Source organism: Ceratotherium simum, chromosome 29, assembly GCF_057802395.1.
Source record: "Ceratotherium simum simum isolate JZ-2026a chromosome 29, ASM5780239v1, whole genome shotgun sequence".
Classification (NCBI taxonomy): Eukaryota; Metazoa; Chordata; class Mammalia; order Perissodactyla; family Rhinocerotidae; genus Ceratotherium; species Ceratotherium simum.
The window spans coordinates 6,438,005-6,464,843 of NC_141928.1; the positions used below are offsets into that span (position 1 = coordinate 6,438,005).

Consider the following 26,839-nt stretch of genomic DNA (forward strand, 5'->3'; position numbering starts at 1 on the left):
AAGAGAAAAATACAGGTGAGCTGCATGTCACCTCCAACTTCCTACCTGGGGCACTTTCCCAACCACGGGGGAGGGAGATAGTACCTACACGGAGAAGAGCAGTCTCCTTGAACTGAGGAAGCCAAGATTGGAATTCAAGGCTGCTGAGGCACCTAGAATTCGTAGGGCAGGACACCTGAGAGGAGCAGGTTTCGGGTGGTGGGGAGCAGAAGATTAAGGGAAGTGCACTGTGGGTCCATGGCTGAGGGCTGGGCAGCACATGTGCAAGGTGAGATTCTGTAAGGCTTAACAGACAGCAGTGTCTGCGAGGGTGAGAAGTGGACAGAGATACAAAGATTTCACAGTGCCTGGAGACACTCGAGCGTCAGCCAAGCCAGAGTAGAGAGACTTTGCTGAGCACCTCTTTCACTTAGCTGAGATCCCAGAAACACCAAGCATTAAGTCTAAAGAACAACTTCTAGAGTAAGGGCCATGCCTCTGGACTAAGGATGAATCCAAAACGGACTCACTCCAACAAAGCATAAACCCAAAAGAATATGCCAGTAACTTAACTGCCTGTCAGAACAAAATGAAACCCTCTCTAAAGTAAAACAAGATCCAGAATCCCTACAGTGTAACATCCACATATCTGATCTATAAGCAAAAAATTTTAAACATGCAAAGAAGCAGGAAAATGTGACTCACAATGCAGAGAAAAAGCAATCAATAAAAACAGACCCCAAGATGACCCAGATATTTAAAATAGCAGACAAGGTCTTCATTATAAATACCTTCTAGGATTTGGAGGGAAAGATGGACCTAATGAGTGAAAAGACAATGAACCTCAATAAAAAAAGGTAAAGTATAAAAAAGAACCAGATAGAAATTTTAGAATACCTGAAATGACAATTTTAAGGAAACTGAAGATTGGAAACTGCAGAAGAGTTAGTGAACTTGAAGACAGATCAACAGGAAGTATCCAAATTGAAAAATGAAAAGAAAAAACATTAAGTGTCAGTGACTTAGAGCTTCAAACTACATGAAACAAAAACTGACAGAATATTTGCAGTTATATTTTCACTCTAAATAGTACTCATGGGCCAGCCCCGTGGCTTAGCGGTTAAGTGCACACGCTCTGCTGCTGGCAGCCCGGGTTCGGATCCTGGGTGTGCACCGATGCACTGCTTCTCCAGCCATGCTGAGACCGTGTCCCACACACAGCAACTAGAAGGATGTGCAGCTATGACATACAACTATCTACTGGGGCTTTGGGGGAAAAAAATAAATAAATAAAATTAAAAAAATAATAATAATAAATAAATATTACTCATTTGTGCCTTTTCTTTTTCTTCACCAATCTGCTAGAAGTTTGCCTATTGTACACTTTTTTTTCAAAGTCAGCTTTTGGTTTTGCTGATCATTTCCATTTTTTTTTTTTTTTTTTTTTTTTTTTTTTTTTTTTTAAAGATTTTATTTATTCATTTTTTCCCCCCCAAAGCCCCAGCAGATAGTTGTATGTCATAGGTTCACATCCTTCTAGTTGCTGTACGTGGGACTCGGCCTCGCGCTGGACGGAGAAGTGGTGCTTTGGGGCGCGCCCGGGATCCGAACCCAGGCCGCCAGCATCAGAGCGCGCGCACTTAACCGCTAAGCCACAGAGCCGGCCCTCATTTCCATTTCTTAACATCTGTTCTTATTTTTAGTACTACTCTCTTCCTTCTGTGTACTGCGGGATTTCTCCGTTTTTTCAGCTTCTTGAGTTAAATGCTTAGTTCCCCCCCTTCTTGTTTTCTAACAAATGCTTTAAAAGCTAAAACAAACCGCATAGAATTAAAGAAAAAAAAAGAAATCTAACATCATAGCTGTTGATTTTTAACATCCCTCTCTCAGTAAAAAAAGGGACCAAAAAAAAAAAAAAAAAAACCTTGGCAAAAGTATAGATTAAAAAAGTAGACAAAAAGTAAGGATGCAGAAGATTTTTCTTTTTCGTGAGGGAGGTTAGCCCTAAGCTAACATCTATTGCCAATCCTCCTCTTTTTGCTGAGGCAGATTAGCCCTGAGCTAACATCCATGCCCATCTTCCTCAACATCCATGCCCATCATCTTCCTCTACTTTATATGGGGGGCCGCCACAGCATGGCTTGACAAGCGGTGCATCAGCGCATGCCCAGGATCCGAACCTGCGAACCCTGGGCCGCCGCAGTGGAGTGCACGCTCTTAACCGCTACGCCACCTGGCCAGCCCCAGCATGCAGAAGATTTTAAACACTATCAACCAACTTGATCTAATTCATATTTATAGAAAATTACAACTGACAAGTGCAAAACACATATTCTTTTCAAGTATAAATGGAACATTCAGCAAAATAGGTCATAGGCTGGGCCATGAAATTAGTCTCAGTAAATGTCAAAAGACTAAAATCTTACAAAGGATGTTCTCTGACCATAGTGGAATTAAGTTAGAAATCAATAAGATTATCTAGACCCCCCAAATATTTGGGAATTAAATACATTGAAAACAACACATCAAAATTTGTGTTCAAGAAGGAGGTGGGACCCGAGCAGAGATCTGAAAGGCAGGTAGGTTTTGAACACACGGAAGAGTGATATCAGAGGCACAACCACTCTAAAGACAAGGAGTCAGGGAACTGCAGAAACCAGCAAGGAAGGCCTTAACGGAGTGCTTCCTTTGACTGAGGCTCATCTTCTAAGGAGCAATTTTAATCTTTTTATTCCCTGGACCCAGATAATATGCCTGACATCCTCCTATGGGTGTAATCCTTAGTTCAGTCATGTTAACTCATCCCTTTTCCTCCCACTCAAAAAATGCATCTATTTGCAACACCTTCACCACACACCAGTGGTTATCACCTGGAGATCTGAAGCACAAGCGAAGTCCTAACCAATACAAAATGACGTCATGTTTTCTCCTATTTCTACTATTTTCTTTGACAGGATGCTTCATTTAAATAAGGTAAAAACTCTTCTTGTTAAATCATCTTCGATCACTCTCCTTTACTTATCCCACAACTGAAATTTCTATTTTCTTCTATATTATAAGCATAGTTCTTTAAATGGGCAATAAGGTTTCATGAAATATAAGGTGGCCATAAAAAATGTATCAGACTATGAGAAATAACAGGGTGCCTTTAAAAATGTACATACACATAATTTTGCATTTTCACAGTTCATGTATCACAACCCAATCCTTAACATAAGTACATGGATAGAATCCTTCCATGCAACTTCTTGTTAAGAATCTGACTGATTTAACTTTAATACCTATAAGACACAATAGCTGCACTTTCTCCCACCTCATACTGTGTACGGATGTTTAGTATATAGTCATGTGTCCCTTAATGACAGGGATACATTCTGAGAAATGCACTGTGAGGCGATTTCGTCATTGTGCAAACATCACAGAGCGTACTTACACAAAGACAGTACCGACTACTACACACCCAGGCTCTCCGGTACTAATCTCATATGGGACCACCATCCTATATGCCGTCTATCCTTGACCAAAACGTCGTTATGCTGCACACGACTGTAAGTTAACAATGATGGGAACTACAGTGTTGATCTATCAACTTCCTATTCTATTACCCTGAATAAAGTTTTATTCGAGAACTATAGTTTTAAACTGAGAGTAAACAATTTCTTAAAATCACTTTTCAGTTAAGCTCATAAGAAAACATCTGATATAAACAAATTAAATAAGTAATACCCTGAAGGATACAGATGTACTAACTTAAAGTTAGAGAACCAGAAATAAATTGTATTATGCTAGATCACTGGTTTATCATAAAAGGATATAACTCAGGAACAGCAGATGGAAGAGACAGGCAGGACAAGGCACAGGGGAAGGGCGTGCGGCTTCCACGCCCTCTCTTTGAGAGCGCCGCTCTCCCCAAGTCCCCACGTGTTCACCAACCCGGAAGCTCCCAATTTTTCAAAGCATTAACTAGAAAAGCACTACAAAACTTTAAAAATTGAAGTGATTTTATATTAAAAACATTCACTACTAAGAAAAATAGGAAAATCTGTGTGCAAATTTTTAAAAAATCTGCAACTTTTTGATTTAGGGAAAATCCACAGAGAAACAGGATTTAAAACTTAAAGACGAGGGCCGGCCCTGTGGCTTAGCGGTTAAGTGCGTGCGCTCCGATGCAGGCGGCCCGGGTTCGGATCCCGGGCGTGCACCGATGCACCACTTCTCCGGCCATGCTGAGGCCGCGCCCCACATACAGCAACTAGAAGGCTGTGCAACTATGACACACAACTATCGCCTGGGGCTTTAGGGGAAAAATAAATAAATAAAAAGTTTAAAAAAAAAAACAAAAACTTAAAGATGAGTTAAAATCATTCCCATACAAAATTTGAATGTCACTCCCCCCCAGTAAAAAGACTGAAAGTAATCCTATATAAGAATGTAAAGCCTTAATTTCATAAACTATTGAACATCATCTTACATATATGAAAGACGCATACAGGGAGATTCCTCCCTTGGGGAGGTCATCCGTCCTCACAGCTTTAAATACCATCTATAACCTGATGACTCCCAGGTTCTCTCCAGCCTCGACTGCTTCCCTGAATTCACGTTTGTAGACTCAACTGCATATATAACATCTCCAGCTGGATGCCTAATAGGCATCTCAAATGCAGCATGTCCAGAAAGAAGCGCCTGATCTTCATCCTCTCCAACCCACCTCCCAAATCCCTGCTCCTCTAGTCTACATTTCCGTAAAAGGCAACTCCATTTTTCCAGTTATTCAGTCCAAAAACCTTGGAGTCACCCTCGACTTCTCTCACATCTCACATCTCCCACCTAATCCAAGAGCAAACCCAGTCAGCTGTGCCTTCAGATAGTCACAGCACCTGACCCCTTCACTGCTGCCACCACCCTGGTGCAAGCCATCATCACTCTTGTCTAGATTAGTGCAATCAGCTCCTAAGAGGAATCCTGCTTCCTCCTTTGCTCTCCTTCAGAACACAGCAGCCACACAGACTTTATTAAAGCAGAAGTCAGGTCTTGTTACTCCTCTCTCAAAATCCTCCAAAGGCTTCCCAAATCACATGAGGAAAAGTCAAAATCCTTGAAACGGCCAACAAGGCCACATTCTCTCCAGCCGCTGTCCCACCACCCCCATTTTATCTCCTACAACTCTCCTTCTGCTCTCTCTGTTCTAGCTACTCTGGGCTTTTCCTTGAATGTGCTAAGCAAGCTCTGCCCTGGGATCTTTGCACCCCAATTCCCTCTGCCTGAAATGCTATTACCCCATTATTTCCATAGCTTGTCCCCTCACCTCCCTCCTTCAGGTCTTTATTCAAACGCCACCTTCTCAGTGGGGCCTCTCCGGCCACGCTAACTAAAACCATCCTCCCCCAACATTTCCTATCCCCTCTTCTGTTATTTTTCTCCTCAGCACCTACCACCGTCTAACATACTCTATATCTCACTTCCTTAGCTTATTTACGGTCTGTCTCCTCCCACTAGAATGTAAGTTTCAGGAAGGCAGGGATAGGTTTTTGCTCACTAATGTATCACCAATGACTGAAACACGACCTGGTACATAGTGTGTGCTCACCAAATGTTTGTTGAAGAAGGAAGCAAACACTAAGGAAAAGAGGTTTACTAGTGAATGCTTTCAATCCTGTTTTACCAACTCTTCCAAAAGCAAATTTTCTTGGTCAAGCCACTGAAATTGAGAAGTAACATATGGTACATGAAATAACATCATGGTTTCCTCCTCCCCTCCCCTACCCTCCTGGGACATATGACTAGCCCTTTTGACCTCAAAAAGTTGCCATCTGCCCGCTCCATTAAGATTCACCACCACCACCACCACCACAGAACATTATTCTTGGCTTTCAGATTCACGTCTGGTCCAACACTGTTATGTTACGACTGCAAGTTTTTAAATCCAACCCATATGGATATTAACCAACTCTAGAAAGATCAGCCTATGACAGATCAAGAACAATTTATAACACAAAGTAAGACCGTGTTCCCCTAGAAAAAGAATACCCAAAGTCTAAAAAGATTGAGTTGTCTTCATTAAAATATGACTTAGGCAAATTCTTTCATAAAAGGGTGCCGAAAAGAAGTGACTATTTAATTGGGCTGCCATCAATTCGGTTTTTAAATCCTCACACTTTTTATATTACAAAATAACACAAAATTGTCGTAAAAAGAAATCTGGAACATCACAAATGCAAAGTAAAAAGTGAAAGTTTTCTCCTATTCCACCTAAATCCCAATTTCCTAGGGATAACGACTATTTTAGTCTAAATCCTTCTACACTTTTTTCTGTGCGTGGACAAATAGATAGATAATTTTTGTTTTACAAAAATGGGGCTCTACCATGCAGACTGATCTCCAAATTGCTTTTCTCCACTTACCACTACATGGCCGTCTCTCGGTGTTAGTACTTGATAGTATGCCGGCAATCAACATCCTCCTGTGCCTTCTTCGTCGACTTTCTACAGCAGCAGTTCTCAAATTTTATCTCAGGACCTCTTTTACGCTCTTGCAAATTACTGAGGACCCCAAAGGGCTTTTGTTTATATAGGTTATCTCATCAATATTTGCAATATAGAAATTTAAACTGAAAATTTTAAATTATTTATTCATTTAAAAATAAACATTTTATTATTACTGGAAAATAACTTCTCCCCTGTTTTTAGATAATTGTAACTATTCTTCTTTGAAGCTACACCAAAACTTGGTAGTTTCTTAAAGGTTAGTTGTGATGTACAATCTAAAACCGTATCAATGAACGTTTGCATTGCCACATTAAAATCCACTGTCCACCTTGCACCTTGAACGGATCTTTTACCTGTGTGTGATTTTACAACTTCATGTGTTGATCATTTAGAAAATATTGGTTCACTGAATTATGTAGATCTTCCAAATGATACATTTCATTATATCAAAATATCACATTTGCAAATATTACCACCAATCTCTCCAACACAGCAGCAAACACAAGTTTTCCAAAATCCTAATTTTCCCTGGAAACCTAAAATTTTATCATTGACAACAGATAATACCATTGTTGTCCATGAAAGACTCCTTTATACATTTTTTAGTCTGAATAACCATCGTTCGTCGGCTGTAGTTTGCAGTGAAAATGGCAGTCCATGAAAAGTGGCTAGTTCAGCTTACATCTCCAACAACCGCCCCAGCACCCTTCCTAGAAATAACCCTTATACCTCAGCACGCAGCAGAAACGCTGTGTGCATACTTCCCATTTCATCCCACAGGACAGTCAAAAGACATATACACAAGGGTCAAGAGTTAATAAAATTAATAATTTTTGCTGCCACCAAGGACATTCTTAAGTAAAAATCGATTTTCTTTCTTTCTTTTTTTTTTTTTTTTGTGAGGAAGGTCAGCCCTGAGCTAACATCCATGCCAATCCTCCTCTTTTTGCTGAGGAAGACCGGCCCTGAGCTAACATCTATTGCCAATCCTCCTCCTTTTTTTTCCCCCAAAGCCCCAGTAGATAGTTGTATGTCATAGTTGCACATCCTTCTAGTTGCTGTGTGTGGGACGCGGCCTCAGCATGGCCGGAGAAGCGGTGCGTCGGTGCGCGCCCGGGATCCGAACCCGGGCCGCCAGTACCAGAGCGCGCACTTAACCGCTAAGCCACGGAACCGGCCCCGATTTTTTTTCTTTACTATGAGCGCATGGCATGAAGAATACAACGGCCACTAGCGTAGTAGATGTCACAGCCTTGATTCATGCTAAGGAGTCTGCATTACTTTTGCACCATTAGTGCAAAGAGTGCAAATAACATCTTAGTATTGTATTAATATGAAAACAGTTTTAACCCCTGGACCCCCTGAAGGGGTACTAGGACATCAAGGGGACTACACTCTTCCATACTAGGATAGTTTCCTAGAAGTAAGATTACTGGGTCATGGGTACGTACATTTTAAATTCTGATAGATACGACCAAAGCTCTCCAAAAAGTTGGTACCAATTTTCACTATCTAAGGCTGCATGAGCATCACTAGTTAAAAATGGTAATTTACTTTATAAATCCAGAATTGGGGAAGCATCATAACATATTACCACATTTGCCTGTCCAAAACCAATGCTAAAATATAACTAATGTTTCAAGGCAAAGTAAAATCCAAGAACCCAGACTATTTAGATGAGGGGAATATTTTTCTGTAAGAAGGTCAAACCTCAACTATGAAACACCAGTTCACTGAACAGAGACCTTTGTTTATTGTTGTCACCCATTGTTAAGAGGTACTCGTGAGCGAGTTTCGAAGTACAGTATACGCCACTTACACACACCTTACATTTGCTGATAGGGCGCGTGGGCTCAATCGATATTTTCATACAAAGTACACAGGCTGAAAAACGTCAGGCTGCAACAGCACAAACAGGACCCTGATTAACTGGTTCAGGGCGGGCCCCTGTTACAGACCTCAGCCTAAGCTGACCCTTAGTTTTAAAACTTCACACAGAATTACTGGAAGTGAACAGTATCACATGTACTGCCAGCACTCAAATGCCAAATATATTCACAAAAATGTCAAAGACAACCTTTCTTGCCCCAGATGTCATCTGAAACAGGAAAGAAGAGGAGGAAAGCTCCATACGTGGGGAAAGGATTACTCTTTGTGTAAGGTAAAATATTTAAAAGTTGGGTATCCTCAATGCACGAGGAATGCTGCTTCCCCACCTGATTTTTCCCACAAACCTCCAAAGTGAGTATTTTCAAGTCCTACTTACGATGGAAAAGGTCAAGGATATTAGTGTCAACTAGGATCTGTGGTTCTTAACCTTTTGGGAAGCACACACCACTTTGAGTATACAATAAAAGCTCTCTGTAGATAAAGTAGTAAAGCATCTATGCATCTCGAGGGAAGAGCCCAGGCCTTAGGTTAGACCAGAGCCATGGACTATGGATCCTGAGAAACCACTTAAGCCCAACCTCCTCAGGAAACCAGAATAGTAAAATGGCTTGTCCATGGTCAACAGTGAGTTAGAAGGGGAATCTGGCGAGAAATAAGCAACTCTAACAGATTTTGAAGAAAGCCATACAGTGTCACCAAGTAACTTCTTGTTAAAGAAAGTTCCACCAAAAACTAAGAGAGAACTATAGTTAACAGAAGTTTTAAGTAGAAATGCAAGGAACTGACACAAGTGCTCTTGTTCAAAAGTTCCATACGCGTTCCTAAGCTGAATACAAAGGGAAAAACACGACCAGAAAGCTTGCAAAGCACTCACCATGTTCCACAAAAACATTGCAGTGTGCACCCCCATGCCTCGATGATTCCTTCTTCCCTGCTCCTTTGATAAAGTGCAGGGCAGGCAAACTTGGCCTTCTTTGGTCCCCAAGAACTTTTCCAGGCTGCTGCCCCATAAAGTAACGATAGACACCCCTTTCCAGAAGAGGGCTCAAGATCGTTCAGAACAGTCAGTGAGCTTAGAAGGAAAACGGTGTATACGTCGGATTGCACATTCACCGCATCTCCACAAGTCAGTAACTGAGGTCAATCACAAAAGACATCTTCCATAACAAAAGGAAGCAGTTTTTAGGTTGACACATGTAAACAGGAGTTCCGATTATTTTCGCAGTTTATCAATTTGAAGTAATGTAATTGCAATGCTACCCAAAAGTTTCTGGATTTTAAGTGTCTTTTACTGGCTGAATAACAGCTTTTTTCTTTTCAAGGAGAAAAACCTAAACGGAAACCTTCACAGAGGATGCTGTAAAATGGTCAGTAATACTCAAGTCACTTCGATTCCCACACGTAAAGGAAATGTCGATCGTCTTGGGGTGCTCCTCCAGAACTCTTCCTGTGGAAGTCACCCACCCCTATCTTAGTTTCTTCATCTTCCGTCAAATTTCCTGCCGAACTAGCTGCCGCTCCCGCTTCTCTACCCTGCTCTCCGGAAAGGGACACGGGTCACCCAGACTTCAGCCAGAGCTGGCCCTAGGCTCGGACGAGAAGGAATGCATGGCCAGCAACTTTTAAGTCCGCTTTTTAAAAGGCCTGTGAAACCAGTCCAAGCTTTTCGTTTGCATTAAAGTTTTTGGCTGAGCTGGGACTAGGGGGGCCGTAGGTGACATTGGAAGAAGTCAGGGCATTAGAGGCTCGCGGGAGCAACCTGGGGGGAAGGCGAGGCCCCTTGACAGCAGGGAGGGGATATGAATGGGGGGCTCCGAGGCCACACTTGGGGCCAGGAGTCGGAGCGAGGGGCGGCTCGGGGGGAAGAGGGAGGCTGCCGGGGCGGGGCACGGGCGGCTTACTCGGGGGCGACGCTCCTCCACGCCTCAGGAAACGGGGTGTCCCGGGTCTGGGGGAAACAGAGACCACCCCAGTGTCCCAGAGCCGGGGCAGGGCTGTAAGGGACGAAGGACTCTCGCGGCCCGGAGGGCGGGAGGCGGACGGAGGGGGGAGGAGGCCCGGCCGCCTCAGCTGCCCCGAGCCCGGGGGTCTCTGCCCGAGACACCCCCTCCCCCGGCCCCGCACGTTGCCACGGCCGCCGCCGCCAGGCAGTCACATCGCCCGAGCTCCGCCGCGGGGTCCAGCCTCCTCCCGCAGGTAGGGGCCGTGGACAACCGAGGGGCTCCTCAGCCGCAGGACCCGGGAACCGGCTCCGGCTCCAGCGCTGCTCAGGCACGGACACCGACCCCCGCGGCCGCCATGATGGATTACGAGCCGCTCCACAACGAGGCCAGGCCCCGCCCCCGGCCCCGCCCCCGGCGACGTCTGGAGCGTGCCTCTCGGGCACCAGGGCCCTCCCGGCGCCGCTGTCGGGCACGCCGCCGCGCCTTCCGGCTCTGGTCTCCCCACCCGCCAGAGCCCGGCCCGGCACGACCTTTTATATGCGGTTTTTCCGAGCGCAAGGTGAGTGGTAAGGAAGCACCCGCCTCCCCTGTACTGCCACTGGTCCTCGAGAATCCGGGTGTGATGTCTCTCCTGCGTCCCATTGGCCGGCGAGGGCAGTGGGGCTAGGGCTCCCAGCCAACCGCTTTCGGCGCACCCCGCGGGGTGTGCCGGGAGTTGTAGTCCCGCGGCGCCCACCTCTATCCGCGCGCACCCGAGACTTCTTGCCCCTTGCTCCCTGCTCCCGAGCTTCGGTCCCGCCCTCCTCGGAGCCGGTGGACTTTCGGCGGTCTCGCGTAGGGCTGGCAAATGTCTCCCCAGCGCTAGTAAGACCGGCGAGGAGCCAAAGCAAGGGGAAAACTGCGGATTGGATTTTCCCAGAACCGGAGTTGGATTACTTCCTTAAACCTATGTAGGGGAGAAAATTTGGCTCGCTCCTGGAAACCAAGGTATTTGGTGCTTTCATGTCCCTCGCCTCCCCAATTTCCACCTTTTTACCAAGAAGCATTAATATTAGAACTAGCGAAAAATAAACGACTGGAAAGCATCCGACATATTGCTAACGAATTCATTGTTTCTTTGGGATAACGGGAGGCTCACTCATTAAAGCAACAGCTTTTGTTAAGCACCTCTCGGAGGGTAAGCCAGGCGCAATCAGATATTTGAGCTAGAATGAATCTTTACAATGTAACGACCTCATTTCACAGGTGAACACGTATTCACATAAAAACATCCTCTATGTTAGCCAAGACAATGTCCAGATTACTGGGTTTAGCAGGCCTACAGAGCTAGCCAATGACCCACGCACACCAAACCCACACCTGTCATAACCCATCTTCTACAACTAAAAGGCACCCCGGTCTCCCATTCTTCACTCTCCATGTCTCCGCAGAGCGATGCCCCTCACCCGGATATACCCATTTCTAAGAGAATCCACTTACGACAGCGCCTACTCTGTGCCACGCACTTTTACACATTTCATAAACTTTATCTCATTTAATCTTCACTCTAAACCATGGGGCATGTAATATTATTCCCCATTACAAAGATGGGCAAACAGATTTAGGGACTAGACTTACTCAAGGTCACTTGCCTAGTATGTGATAAAGCTACACAGTTGGGAGTCCGGGTTGATCTTGCTCCAAAGTCCAGTTTTCCACTGTACCATTCTGTATCAAATAACTGTTGACCTAACATTAGACATTGATTTTTTAGAAGTTGCTACTGATAGGGAGAAAACCAGAGCCACATTCTAGGTGTCTTAGGTTCAGTTATTGTCTTGAGTTATATATCTTAGAAATATTTCTGCTGGATTGGGGATGGTGCTGATTTTATATAGACATTGGCTTCAAGAAGAAATAGTCACTTGGAGGTACTGAATGTGAAGCATATGAAAATGCGTGCCCAAATTTAAAACTGGAATTTATATTCAGATGTTAATTAGTTTAGCTTTGCTCTCTCACACAATAATCTGGCTGACAAACCTGGTCCTGACTTGGAGATCACTCTACAAACTTCAATGCCCCTGTTCCCTTTATTTACCCATTATCTTATCCTGATTACCACCCCAATTTTTCTCTTTGAAGATTTTGCTTTCTTTTCATTCCTATTCATGCTTTAATCATTTCCTACACATCGTTCTTCACTCTCTAGTTTAGCTTAAAATTGGGCAATCGAGTCAGAACTCTCTAATAACATTTCTTGAGCTAACAGTTCATTCAGCAAGCATTAATGAGCCCGTGTGCCAAGCGTTGTTCTAGGTGCTGGGATACAATGGGGCGGAGGGGCTCATCCTTGTCCTGGAGCATACATAGTGGGAGGGACAGGCAATAAGCAAAATGACTAACAGTCCAAAGTATCAGACTCAATGCTGGAAATAAAATTTCTGGACCCATGTCCTTTCACAATCAGTCCAACACATTCTCTGAAGGGTTGCTTTAAGATACTTCTTTTCCTGATTCAGTTGCTAATGAGCTTCATCAAGTCACTTTAACTCTCTGAATCACTTTCTTCACTTGTAAGTGGGAGTCATATCTGCTAACTTTACAAGGTTATCATGAGGATCAAATGAGATCTTGTTTCCTTTTCCACAAAGACTGAGACTGTGCTTCATGCAAGTCAGTGTGGAAGCCAACCGTGCTTGATCTGAGGCTTACCCCGAGTCTCCATTTTCCACTGCCACCATTTTCTGGTTGTAGGTGAACCCCCAGCCCACACTGTAATATTTTCTTCTAGAGATGCACTATACTTTTTCACAGTTATACTTTAACACTGTAGAGTGATACTTTTGAGGACTTAAAAAACTATAATCCAGAGCCCAGCAAACGCCTAACAGAAGTAAATAAATGTTGCCAAATGCTGAATAAATCCCTTTAAGTTTAATATATTCTTTTCATTAAAAGTGATTAAGTTCACTCTAATTTTGTCTTCCCTTCTATAAAGCAAAGCAACCCACAAGTTGCTGCAGGGATTCAGTACCAATGTAAAAATTGCAGCTTTATTCCTTCTTTTTTTTTTTTAACGCCAACTGGAATTAAACTCAACAAGGGTGCCCTCTAGTGGGCCACAGAAAGTAGACAATCAGCAAAGGTGCTGTCAGACCTTTATACATTTCCACTTGCAAGGGTACGCAGAATAACAGCACAGGCTGGCAGCCTGGGAGACCAGGAGAGAAGGACAAAATTTCAACGAACCTATGCACGGCCCTGGTTGAGACCAAACCAAACCAGGGACTCAGGCTCCCTCCCTCTCCCATTCCCTTCTCTCAAGAGGCATACAGCCTGAAATGGGGCCTCCAAAATACAAGTGAGCAAACCTAAAGCTGCAACATAGCCTAGAGAATAATCAGTTGTCTGCAAACTCCTCAAAACGAGTGATACACTTGGGAGAGAAAAAACAGAAAAAGTTGTCTACTGAGTAATGTTATAAAGCAAAAAACCATTTAATGAAAAAGAGCCAAGCTGTTACTTCAAAACTACCAAATGCAGTGTTCAATGTTACTACTACTGAAACTGTCCTAGGTTTAAATTTTACTAGGTGACCCAAGCAGAGTAGTTAGGGCCTCTGTCAAAAGAATTTCTATCTGCTAAGCCCTCCTTCAACTGTACCGAGCTCCCAAGTAGTACACAGAACACAAGAACAGAATGCTAATGCCACAGTTATAAAAAAAAATAGTTCACCACATGTGAAATAAAAGAGCACTTTCATATAGTGACTTTAAAAGAATGTTTCTCAAAACCTAACTCAGGGCACCATTTTAGTCAGCAGAAAAACCATGCCTAGGAATTCTAGCCTTCCTCAGTGAGAACTTCACCATCTTGTTTTTGTCTTTTAACTCTGAATTAGCCAAAAGTTAATGCATTAGTATTTCAATTAGAGGAGGAAAACAGCTTTTCTTTTCCCATCTCCATTTTTCTTACTTTGTTTTCATGTTTATCAGAGCACTCAAAACATTCATTCCTTCTCTTATCGATAATTCAGCTTCTTACAAATCACCCTCCAAGGCAGGACAGACTAAGGCAGCCTGGGTGGACATAGCCGCAGCTATAACTAGAAGGACATGAGTGGGCAATAAGATTCCAACCAAGCAAAAGGCTCTTGGTTCCTTTATTCCTCCATTTGACCGCTGGGTGGACTTGACAACTAAATGCTTCAGTGTTGCACTTGCGCTGTGGAGGAGGTGGGAATGGAGGCCAAAACAGTCTGGGGGTCAGGGAGGGCATGCGTTTTATAGGGGCGATTTCATGGGGCATTGTGCCTTGTGAACTGATGGTGAGGAGAAGACAAAAGATTCTCCGTAGGATTCCAGGATGGGAGTCCAATCAGCTGGAACACTGCGTGCTTTTAATGACCCAAAACTACCCCTCGTGCCAGGACTCTGCAGGCAACCCCACGAGCCTGGCCCTGTCACCTGCCCCAGACTTTGCCGTAGAACAGAGGAAAGCAGGTGTGGGGGCTGGAGGCAGCCTGACGAAGGTCAAGTGATGAGTCTCCCAGTCCCAGTTCTTTGCCGAGCCCACATGTGGACCACAGATCAGATTCTTCACTTTCAAGAACTGCTCCAGTCAGGTACACACGGTCCTGTCCTTCAGACGCTTCTCTTATCCCTCCTGTTCTAAAAGTCTCTGGCGTGTTTCCATCACAATTTCCTCCATGATTTCTGGCTTTAAGATGTCTTTGATCTGAAAAAGAAAGGAAAAAGGTATTTGTTCAGAAAAGAAACCAACCGTAAGCAGACCATCAAGCCAAGTCAAACGTAGAAACCAAGCATGGTTAACAGAAACCTATATTCTTCTCATTTATCCAAGGCTAAGTATTACAAGTTATGATCTGCTAGAACCAGCTTAATAAACCAGCAAGATTCTCTGGGATATATCTGACAAGAACAGAGTTGTTATTCTGGCATTCACTAAAAAGACAGCTGAGATTGGAATGGGCAAGGTGAAGTCCAGAGGGCTGCTGTCAGAAACGAGTCCCACTCGGCATCCCCATCTCCCCAATTCCCTACCCTGACACTAGATACTGAGAATATTACAATATCTTGGGGAAAGATCCACCAGGCACTCATTAAGGCTTTCTACCAGATCAGTTCCTACCGATGGACATGGTAAAGGTATCTGGAAGGTGTGCCTGCTGTTACTGGGAAAAAAACTGGAGCAAACTGATAAATATGTAATGCCTGCTCCCGGATACATGAGGAAGAGAGAAGCTGGGCGGAGTACCTGATGTGGAAGGGACGCCTCATAGCAATACAGGATACTGGTGTCATACAGCATCATCCTCTGAGTTACCAAGGAGACGATGCAGTTCCGAAGCCGGGAGATCACCTCTCGATCAGCAAGGGAGACAGGCTACCAGGGGGTGCAAAGGGAGAGGGGAGGAACATATAAACAGGACCAAATAAACGAATGGTCACAGCAAATCACAAAAACCATGTATAACTTAGACAGTATCACTCTGGGACTCCAAAACAATCAAACAGCTAACTCCAAGGGAGATTAAAAGGATGGTTTCTTCAGTGGCTCTTCAGCTGTTACCCTGTAACTTTGCCATCAGGTGCTGATTTCACCTCTTCAGGCAATACAACGTTCATGAACACATTTCAGTGGAAATGCAAACTTAACTCAGACTACAGCAATAATATAGCTAAAAAACAGCCAGCTCCACACGCCACAGAAGCACGCAGTCTCTGCTCCCTCCCAACAGCAGCAGTGGTGTTCACTCACCTCCAGGTTTGCAGTGAAGCCCCCTGCATCCTCTTCTTTGTGCTCGGGTGTAGGGTAGATCCAGATAAAACCGTTGTTACCCAGAATCACTGAGGCACCACACGGCAAGTCATGGAAGTGAGTCTTCTGCCGTTTCACCAGGGAGGGAGAAACCTGGACCAAAACACCCTGACCTAGCTAAAGAAACACATCACAGATTAAGTCACTGTAGGATTGTCAACGAGGTGAACGACAAGTAGATTACAGAATACATGTCCTAGTTATATTGGAATCAGGGTCCTTCCTGTTAATTGCTGTCATCTATTTGCACATACATAGTAATTATTCACAGAGAACACTTCTGGATGCAGAGGTCATTGATATATCCCAACAGAAGGTGACTTTCAATACCCTCCTCTACCATTTTCCTTTGCAGTCATCATCATCATCACATTCTAATCCAGGGCTGGCGCGCTGGCGGCTAGAGAAGCGGGAGCCAATGAGGATGTAAGCTCGGGCTTCCTGTGGGCCAAGGAGCACTGTTCTGTTCCACCCTGACCCCAACCACCTATCCTGCCCAGGAGATGTGTGCCACTGGGCAAGGGGATTGGCCAAGGGCTGGGTGCAAAGCCATCCCTGGTCCTGGCAGGACAGCTCAAAGGCCACGTCTGGCTGAGGGAGGGTCTGCAGTATGCAAGCCCATGAAGGTCGTCAGCACACGTGGCGCAGCTGTTTCATCTCCTACTTCAAAGACATGAATATGCTTGGCTGTAGCCACTCCACTGAGGGAAGAGGTTTTTTGTTCCACTCAGAAAATGAAAGTGTTCACCCAGATAAAGCCAAGAGACTAATAAATCATAATTTGTCTTGGGAAGTATGCTCTCATTAAAAAAATAAATAGCCTCAATAATGTCACCTCATACAAGAAAAGCAGTAAAATTTCATTTAGAGGCTCAAGTGACAAACCAATCTTTCCTAACAATACCCATTTTATTGACTGGACATTTGTCTAAGGGCTGAGATGGTCCTGTTTCATCAGTCCATGACCTCTCCTTGTTCCAGGGACTGCCTCTCAGCCCTGGCCCCACTGCAAAGCTACAGTGTCCCCTGGCCTCAGGGCCCAGTCACAGGGGCTCTTCTGCCAGAACAAGCTCCTCAGTAGAAAAAGGATACAAGCTGTCATCCTCTACAATGCTACTGACCCATGACCGTGTGAATCAATCAGTTTGTGGGATGCTGGCCTGTTAACGCTTCACTTCTGGGGTTCTTTAGAATTCCAACAAGTGCTGGGGATTCAGAAATGGATTTGAAGTCTTGGTTGGCAAACGAGAACAGCAAGAGCCCAACTTACTTTTCCGTATTTGAGACTCCTCGTGTGCAGAGAGACAGCTCCGTCAGAGAACACTGCCTGGACCTCAGCCTGGCCAGGGTGATGAAGGAACAAATACTCTCATGTCACCTGCTTTCCCTGCGTCCCTGGCCCTACCTCTCTATCCTTTCCTCCCATCTCCAACAGTCCTGCTCAGCGGTCTTAGACAGACCCGGAGGACATCACTGTGACCTAACCTCTCCCCCTTGGTTAGGGATATCTTGATATGAACAACCCCTTTTCTACTCCCTGGGATAAAAGTTAACATCGTTGAGAAAATCTGAGTCTAGCTTAAAGCACGGGCCACCATAAGTTACAAGACACAAAGAAATGACTTAGCAGCGGCAGACATGAACAAGAGCTGGAGAGTCAGTCTGGGTAAAGGGGATGGAGAAAGACTGCAGCAGGGCCCTTGACACCTGATCTAGGACTCAGCTCCCTGCAATGATTACATTTCTCCTGCTGGAGACATACAATTTAAGCCCCATTTCCCAGCTCCATATAAAGCATAAAGATGCGGGAATGTAAGGTGCAGGATACACTGATAAGGTCTCCTTCCTGCAAGAAACCTCTCATTGCCAGCTCATCTTCTGCAGATCTTCTCCTCTGAAATACACAAAGAGATGATGACGTTACGTAAGTCAGATCCTACAGCAAGATCTCCCTCCATCTCCTCTCTCTCTCTCTCTCACTTCCTCTTGAGATTCCTGAGGCCAGCCACAACGCTCAAACACGAGAGTAAGTAACCCGTGCCACTCAAGGGCAAAAAGAGCCATAACCACTACTTTCCATATTACAGACCTCCCCACAGCTCCTCTTCTCCTTCCTCTCCCTCCCTCTTCTGAATAATATTCAAACTCCTTACGTGATATTCAAAACCCTCTCAACTTCCATGTGAGCCCTCCAAGCTCCAGCGCGACCAGACTACCTCCGGCTTGGCTGTATCTTTGCTCACACATTTCCCTTTATCTCAGATTCCCTGAATTCATCGTTGAAGTTCTATCTATCCTTCAAGGGTCAACTCCAATGCCCATCTTTCCTATGGCTTCTCTCACTGAAATTAATCATTCCTTTTGTACAACCGCACATTTGTTTATTCTTCGACTGCCAGGTATTTGGATCAGTTATCTCATATCCTCTGCTGGTCTGTAAGCTTTCAGAAACTCAGTCAGGCCTCCTTTATCTTATCCTCCACAGAACCTAGCACAGTGAGCCTCTCTCTAAACATACGCAGGACAGAAGATAAAGGTCAACCTCGGCATTCTACAAAAGGCGGCAGCTTGGGTGCTGCAGCTGCCTGGAACAACCAGATGCCATTCAATTCATTAAAACTAGTCTAGCTTTTCAGGGAACACCTTCACTGTGCAAAGCTGATACACCCAGAAAAGGAAAATAATTAGCACCAAGCGTCTGGGAGCTTCTGACACCAACTCTCTTTTGGGATTCCTTCCCATGGACATTCCAGATCTTACCATACACCAATTGCTGCCTCTGTTGGGAGGCCTGGGCCAAGTGAAAAGCCTACATGTACGTCCAGGAAACTTCACAGCAGACAAATAGGAGTCAATGGGGCAACCTCAGTGTAAAGCAAAGTTCTCTGGTGGAGCAAAGGACCCCAGAGCTCTCACCAGCAAACCACAAATACCCTTACCAGCTCTCCTCCGGGAAGGTTCATGGATGAGAGAAGCAAGACTGAATCCAGCCTAGAGTTAGTCTCCACCTTCCACCTCTTCTGCTGAACCTACAAACAGAAATTCCACACCTGGATACATGCTCCAGGGGCAAGAGCAAGAGTCATATGTGACCAAAATCCCAAATATAACAAGCCAACTGTTCATGTCAAAGCTTAGATAAGAGCCAAATACAATGAATGCTTCATTCACATAACTCCATATAGAAAGACTATCCCATTCATTAAATCACCAGCCTGCCTTTACTTTGTAAATACCAATCTGATATCAGCTTTACCTCTGTGATTCTCCCCACTACAATGTCTCCTACTTCACCATTATATCTGAAAGATAAAACAAAATGTCATCCATCAGTGAAAAGACTTTATTACAAAACCAAGTACCATTTGAGATTTCACCATTTAGTAAATTCACATAACTATGCTGTTTGGACTTATTTTCAGGAACTGGCAACTTCAAACATTCCTACATGTATAAAGTCTCCATTAACTTTTTTTTTTTTTTTGGCTGAGGAAGATTTGCCCTGAGCTAACACCTGTTGCCAATCTTCCTCTATTTTGTATGTGAGCCACCACCACAGCATGGCCACTGACAAGTAATGTAGGACTGCAGCTGGGAACTGAACCCGGGCCGCCAAAGTGGAGCACACCAAACTTCACCACCAGGCCACAGGAGCTGGCCCTCCATGAACTATTTTTAAACAAACCATAGATTGCAAGTGATTCATTAAGCCTGAAACCCCTATTTTGTTGATTACATGACAGTGAAAAGCATGGAATATTTTCTGGTGGGCTCTGGAACACAGGTGGGTTCTGCTCAGCCAAAGGAGGAGAAAGGAGACTGAGACAGGACATGACCCAAACCAGTCTACTCACTGTCCCCAACACACTGGTTGCTGTCTCAGGCCCCTCTGCTAGTTCCTCACTCCAGGGCTAATGATGAAGTGGTCCACAGTGAAGGCTCAGTCCTTGGCACTCTTCTCTTTTTGTCCCACACTCACCTCTTGGTGAGCTCATCCAACCTAATGGCTTTAAATACCACTCATGACTGTACAGTTCTCCTGAATTCCAGACGGTAGTGAACCACTGGCTACCCAACATCTCCATTTATGTGACTAAGACGCATTTTCAAATGAAATAAACCTAAAAGAAAGCTTTCCAGCAGCTCCCCGCCCTCCTCCACTGCAAACTGATCCTCTCCCAGTCATCACCATCTCAGTGAACGGCAACTCCATCCCTCCAGCTGCTCAAGCCAAAAACCTTGGAGTTCTTGGAGGAACCCTTGATTTCTCTTTCTCTCTCATGCTCCAGGACAAGTCCAGCAGCAGATCCTAGTGGCTCTACTTTCACCAGAAAATAAAAGGCATCCAAATCGGAAAGGAAGAAGTACAACTCTTTCTACTCATACACATGGTCCTATATATAGAAAATCCCAAAGAATACAAAATCAAACACCTTTTTATAATAAAAACTCAGAACACAAAAGATATGCAGAATTAATCGCTATTCCCCACTTCTACTGCTACCACCTTAGTCCAAGCCACCATCACTTCAGATGATGAAAACAGTCCCCTAATCTGTCTCCCTGAGCCTGCGCCTGTCCCTCTTCAATCCCCCCACAGCAGCCAGAGTGATTTTATTAAAACAGAAGTCAGATCATGCCCCTCTTCTGCTCCAGCCCCTCCGGTGGCTTCCCAGATTATACAAAGTGGATGTCAAAATGCTTATCATGGCTACAAGGCAGGCCGACTGCCCACCTCAGCTCTCTGCCTGCATCTGCTCCTACTCTCCCCCTCACTCACTCTGTTCTGACACCACTGGCTTCCTTTCTCGGGCTAACCTTTATTGAGTCCTTTTAGGTAGGAGGCCCAGTGCTAAGTACTTTACATGCACCTTTCCAATGAATTCTAATGAAAATCCTACAAGGTAGGTCGTGATATTATCCTCATTTCGCAGAGGAGGGAACAAAGGGTTGGGGAGGTCACATAAGGTGGGGAAACCTTTGAAGCCTGCACTTCCTACAGTCACCTATACATGTTCCAAATCGCAGACCTACAGAATGAGAAGGCAGACGGGGGTGGGGGTGGGAGGTGTGGTGTGGCAGAAAAAACCTGGTTGTGCGATATGGATGCCACAAGACAGAGAATACACACCTTTTGTTCTCACCTGGTTTTCAAAGCTTTCACACAGATCAACTTGTTCACTCTCTCCACAGATCCAGCCACAGACGCAATGAGCTTCTCTTCCCCCATGTAAGTCCCATGGCCGCTGTTGCAAGAGGAAGATACAAAGGATATCAGGGTAACACTTGAGATGACTTCTCCCGTCAAGAACAATGTATTCCTCAAACCTAACAGGCTCCTCCTGCCTTAAAGCCTAACTTTTGTGCTGGTTGCTCCCTCTGCCTACAACACTCCTTCTCTAGAGAGCTACAGGGACATCTCCCTCATCTTACTCAAGTCTACTCACATGTCACTTTCGCCATTAGGCCTTCCTCGACTACTCCATTTAAAATAGTCACCCACCCTGCTGCCACCACCCCCATCACATTCCCAACCACATTCCACTTACCCTGCTCGACTTTTAATTTTTTCCACTGCATTTAGCACCAAACATTCTGAATAATTCATTTGTTTGTGCTTATTGTTTATCATCTGTCTCTCCCTGTTAAACTCCACCAGGACAGAGACTCCCACTTTGTTCACTGTTGCACCCTAACCACACACAACATAAATATATGTTGAATGCATGAATGAAGGACTGAATCTTAGGATTTCCTAGGATCCGGGGGCCAGCCCGGTGGCGCAAGCGGTTAAGTGCGTGCACTCCGCTGTGGCGGCCCAGGGTTTGCAGGTTCGGATCCTGGGCGCGCACCAACGCACCACTTGGCAAGCCATGCTGTGGTGGCGTCCCATATAAAGTGGAGGAAGATGGACATGGATGTTAGCCCACGCCAGTCTTCCTCAGCAAAAAGAGGAGGATTGGCAGATGTTAGCTCAGGGCTGATCTTCCTCAAAAAAAAAAAAGATTTCCTAGGATCTAGTAACCTCAAACCAAAAGGTTAAAGGGCAATGCTGTAAATGCAGTACCCCTCCTACATGTACATGTGTACCCCCCACAAAAAAGGCTGAAATACCACTTGTGTTTATCTACGATGGTGATATGATGGTGAGTTTTGCTTCTTTTCTTAATTATTACCTCATTTAATCCTCATGACCCTATCAAATAGTTACTGTTCTTATCATTATTTTCCAGACAAGGAAACTGACCTGGGAGAGGTAATACAGCTAATAACAGGTGACAGCAGGTCTGGAACCCCAACTGTCCGACTGCAGAGCTGCCCTCTTAACTACAACATATTGTACTGCTTTCAGATTTAAAGTTGTCTGTTTGGGTGCATGGAGCACAATATATTTTTGTCCTAAACCCAAACAATTACTGATTCCAAAACCGAGCACCCGGCTAGGAGATGACGCCGAGAGAACAGAAGGTCGAGTCAGGAAAGCCCACCGTCCCCTAAGATAGCTGAAAACTATTAAGAGGCCCTGCCCCTAACCCTCCGCGGTTTCCAGGTCTCCAACGAGGAAGGCTCAGAGAAATGGACCTCAGGCAGAGGACCCAGGAGTCACGGCCACCAGAGGTCAGGAGAGGACGGTTTCAGGAGGCCGATGGGGATACACAAGATGCAGGGACTAGAAGCCCGACACCCGGAAACGAGGCGACTGGGATGCTCAGATGTGCCCTGGGTCCCGCAGGGCCTTAGACGCCAGGGGACAGCGGCCCGGGTTTCGGCCAGCAGGCCACGTGCAGAGAGCCCTGCAGCCGCCCCTTGTGGCCCCGCGTCCCCAAGTTCCCACGTACCGCATGAAGCCCGTGTCCGTGGTGATCGTGTCCCCCGGCACCACCAGGTGTTTCTTACTCTCGCGGCCCAGGCGCTCGCTAAGAGGCTTGCGAGCCACAGGCAGCCTCATCTCCATCGCCATCTTGGCGCCAAAGACTCGCGCAAGCGCAGCCAGGCCGCAGCCGCGAGATCCGGCCCCGCAATTCCCGGCCGTCTCAGGGAGGGGCGCGCAGGGCGGGGCCTCAGAGCAGCCGCCAATGGGAACTCACGGTCTGGCGGCCATGCTGACTATTGTCAACCATTAGGTTAACATGAAGGGAAGAAGGGAGTCGAGTTGCCATTTTTACTATTGGCAAGGCTGCACGTGTGGAATAAAATCTCGGGTTGTATACCGTTTGACTTTTTACCAAAACTCTCTGGTACTCATCATTCCATTTATTGCTTACCAGGGTTAGAGATAATTGAGAAATGGACCTCTGAGTTTCCTTCCAACTCTAAGCTGCTAAAATCTGATGTTTTTGTATGAGAGAGCTCAGGACGATCAGGAGGTGGGATCTACAGAAAACGCTATTTGGACAGAAAGAAGAGGCCTTTTTCTTGCTGTTCCTAGTAGCCCCAGTATACTACGTAACAGCCGCCCCGTGGGTGCTGGTTCCTTCTTTCATAATGACTTCTTTGGAGTGAGGTGATTTACCCTAACATTTCTTTTGAAAAAATAAGAAACCTTTAAAGGTTACAAGGCAGGTATATTTGGTAGGGAAGACAAGTGCACAGATAGTACAAAGATCCTGGCTAATATTTCCTTCACTTATATATTACTTACATACTGGGGATTCAGCGCTTGCTGTGTGCCAGGCTCGGTTTTGAGGATACAGCGTGGACAGAGAGATGTATATGTGGTTTTTTTTCTCGGTGTCCTGTTTAACATAGGAGCATTTCTTTTTTTTTTTTTTAAAGATTTTATTTATTTTATTTTTCCCCCCAAAGCCCCAGTGGATAGTTGTATGTCGTAGCTGCACATCCTTCTAGTTGCTGTATGCGGGACTCGGCCTCAGGATGAACGGAGAAGTGGTGCCTCGATGCGCACCCGGGATCCGAACCCGGGCCACCAGCATCGCAGCGCGCGCACTTAACCACCAAGCCACAGGGCCGGCCCGATAGGAGCATTTCTGTCGTCTCCTCTCCCCGCCTCCCACTAACCTCTCCCTCACCCTTGTCCTGCATGGTTTGTAGCATTCACAACAAACTGAGTTTCAACCTCAGGGAATTGGAAATGATAATTCTTTATGCACGAGGACCCTAAAGAGGATTAAATGAAATAAGATGCATCAGCCCCACACGCTGTGTTCAGTAAATCAGGCCTGCTGCCTCCATCAGACCAATCGTTTGATAAATCTCCAAATTGAGTGAATTTCTTTCACCTAAGCAAGGCTTACTACTACGCTTGTCAAGAAATCCAACCCGTGCGGCAGTCGATGATATAAATTCTAGAGCTCCATAGGTCATCCTGTCAGTGGGCAGACCAAACACTTGCCCTCTTCCCTGCCTGCAGCAAGATCCTAGAGCCAAGAAAGTGTGAGAAGGGTCCCTCTGTTGAGTCCGGCCTCAGCCATAAGAGGGCAGTGGTGTCCTTTGAGCCAGGATAGCCCAGTCAGCTAGGGAGCTGGGCCTGGGAGTGCTCCTAGACGGAGTGGGGTGTAGTCTTGACATCATCCAGTTTCATCCCAAGAGGGATGGACATAACCTTAGCCTCTCCCATTCTCACAGCACTCACGCTTACCAGCCTGTCACAACGTTGAGATTACGGATGCTCTCTTAGTGTGGTAGCAGATTCAGTGTCTGGCCAGAGCTCATTCCCTGGTTCACAGACCACTGTCTTCTCACTGGGTCCTCACATGGTGGGAGGAGTGAGGGAGCTCTCTGGGGTCTCTTTTATAAGGGCACTAATCCCATTCATGAAGGCTCCCTTTCATGACCTAATCACCTCCCAAAGGCCCCACCTCCTAATACCATCACCTTAGGGGTTAGGATTTCAACATATGAATTTGGGGGGACATAAACATTCAGTCCATTGCAGATATCTTTTTATAGAGGAGGAAATCGAGGCCCTCAAGGACTGGAATTCACGCAGCACTTGGTGGCAGGGCCAGTGTTCCTTCCGACTGCACCTGCTGTACCCCAGACCCTGCACCCTTGCCTACACGCTTCCGGGGGGCCTGGTACTTTGCTGAGTGCTTTACAAACATTGTTGTAGTTATCCCTCACACTCGGCCCATCTTGGAGGTAGGCATTGGTATTCCTGAAAATCATTTGGGGCCACCGAGTCCCAACAACAGACCTGCAGCTGGGACTAGAACCCAAGACTGCAGACCCCTGTCTGGGTGCAGAACCCAGACTCTGGTGCTCCTGTCTCTGCATCGCACTTGCCTCTTCACACCCCGGAGACAAGCAGCCACCCGAAAACAGAGTGCACATCCCAGAGGGGCTTGTTAGAAACATAGATTCCTGAGCCCAGACTTAGGCGTTGAGGTTCTACAAAGGTGGGGTCCCAGAAGTCTCTGAGTGTGTGTTTTAACTCCGTGAGTGATTTTAATGGCCAGTCGGGTCTCACCTTCACGGATTCCCCCACATCCATCTACCTCCCCATCGGTGCATCTCCAGGGCCACACCCCAAGCCGATCAATGTCATCCCTTACCTGGGTATCACCTCGTAGCTCGTCTCCCTAATTCTGCATTTGCCTCCTACCATCCAATCTCCATATAGCAGCCAGAGGGAGCTTTAAAAAACAGATCAGATTAAACCATTTCCTTGCTTAGAACATTCTGGCAGCTTCCCTTTACACTAAGAATAAAATCCAAACTCATCATTGTGGCCCTGTCCATCTCTGACCTCACTTGCCTCCTAACCACTCCCTTACTCACTACGCTGCAGCCAGATGCGCTGGTCTCTTCTGAGTTCCGCATGCAAAGCCTGTCACCACCCCCAGGATCACTGCGCTTTTGGCGAGCTCTGCATGGAATTCTCTTCCCCCAGGTCTTTGTGTGGCTGGCTGCTTCTCCTCACTCAGATCTCAGCTCAGATATCACCTCCTCAGAGAAGCCTTCCCTGACCACCTGATCTGGAATAACTCTCAGTCCCTTTTTTATCACTTGATCCTGTTTTACTTCTTGTCACTGAATTTTCTTGTTTGCTCGTTTTTCGCAGTCTTTCTCCACGAGAACGTGAGTGCTCTCAGAACAGGGACTTTATCTGTTTTGTTCAGTGTGCATCAGTGCTGAGAACTGAGTCTGGCATATAGAGGGCAGCCATACAGTATTTGTTGAAAAGATAAGATAGATTTACAAAATATGTATTTGCTTGTTTGTTTGCTCCATCTGTCTCCCCCGAGGGATATGAACCCCGCAAATGCCCAGACCTTGTCTGTTTTGTTCACAGCCCAGTCCTAGGACTGTCTGGATACATAGCAGGCCCTTGTCTTAACCACGTCCTCTATTTTCTGTGATCTGATGCTTGGACATCTTAGACTTTGCTGATCCTGAAAGGACTGCTCCTCCCAGGGTTAGCCAGTTCCTAGATAGTCAACAACTGGCCCAGGAGTGTGCTTTTCATGTGCAAACTACCCAGCCCAGAGCACACACTCCCAACCACCTCCTTTATGGGGCTCTCACACCCCGGGCCACTATCCACCTGCCCTCATCACCCTAGGGCCAGGTACCAGACAACTAGGGACAGCCTCTATGCCTCAGAGCTCATTGAAATTATTCAAATTAGCCAATCCTAAGCCTGCTCACCCTGCCTCACCCATTCCTTCCTGTGGAAACCACAATAAAGGCTTCTTCCCACATTCTCTCCTTGCTCGCTCTGCCTCCTGATCAAGCCCAGTGCTTCCCCATGTGTCC

General features: G+C 45.8%; 3 protein-coding genes across 3 annotated transcripts in view; all 3 read right to left on the minus strand.

The window, feature by feature from the left end:
- The window catches only part of ABL1 (ABL proto-oncogene 1, non-receptor tyrosine kinase), a 144,205-nt gene extending 134,839 nt beyond the window's left edge, over window positions 1–9,366 (minus strand). Inside the window, exon 1 of the mRNA XM_004423583.3 lies at window positions 9,229–9,366. Coding sequence (XP_004423640.1) covers window positions 9,229–9,364 — 136 coding nt within the window. The 5' untranslated portion in view covers window positions 9,365–9,366. The remainder of the gene's footprint in view (window positions 1–9,228) is intronic.
- A 610-nt stretch (window positions 9,367–9,976) lies between these two features.
- On the minus strand, window positions 9,977–10,075 carry LOC147913181 (uncharacterized). The gene has a single exon (XM_087418914.1). It carries the CDS (start codon window positions 10,073–10,075, stop codon window positions 9,977–9,979), a length of 99 nt encoding a protein of 32 aa, XP_087275040.1.
- A 3,677-nt stretch (window positions 10,076–13,752) lies between these two features.
- On the minus strand, window positions 13,753–23,122 carry EXOSC2 (exosome component 2). The gene is made up of 9 exons (XM_004423585.3): window positions 22,960–23,122; window positions 21,265–21,366; window positions 19,377–19,422; window positions 19,060–19,149; window positions 17,949–18,014; window positions 17,391–17,459; window positions 16,061–16,237; window positions 15,557–15,685; window positions 13,753–15,016 (listed from the first exon to the last, which is right to left on the minus strand). Exons 1-9 carry the CDS (start codon window positions 23,079–23,081, stop codon window positions 14,936–14,938), a joined length of 882 nt encoding a protein of 293 aa, XP_004423642.1. The 5' UTR covers window positions 23,082–23,122; the 3' UTR covers window positions 13,753–14,935.
- Between the last annotated feature and the right edge of the window lie 3,717 nt (window positions 23,123–26,839).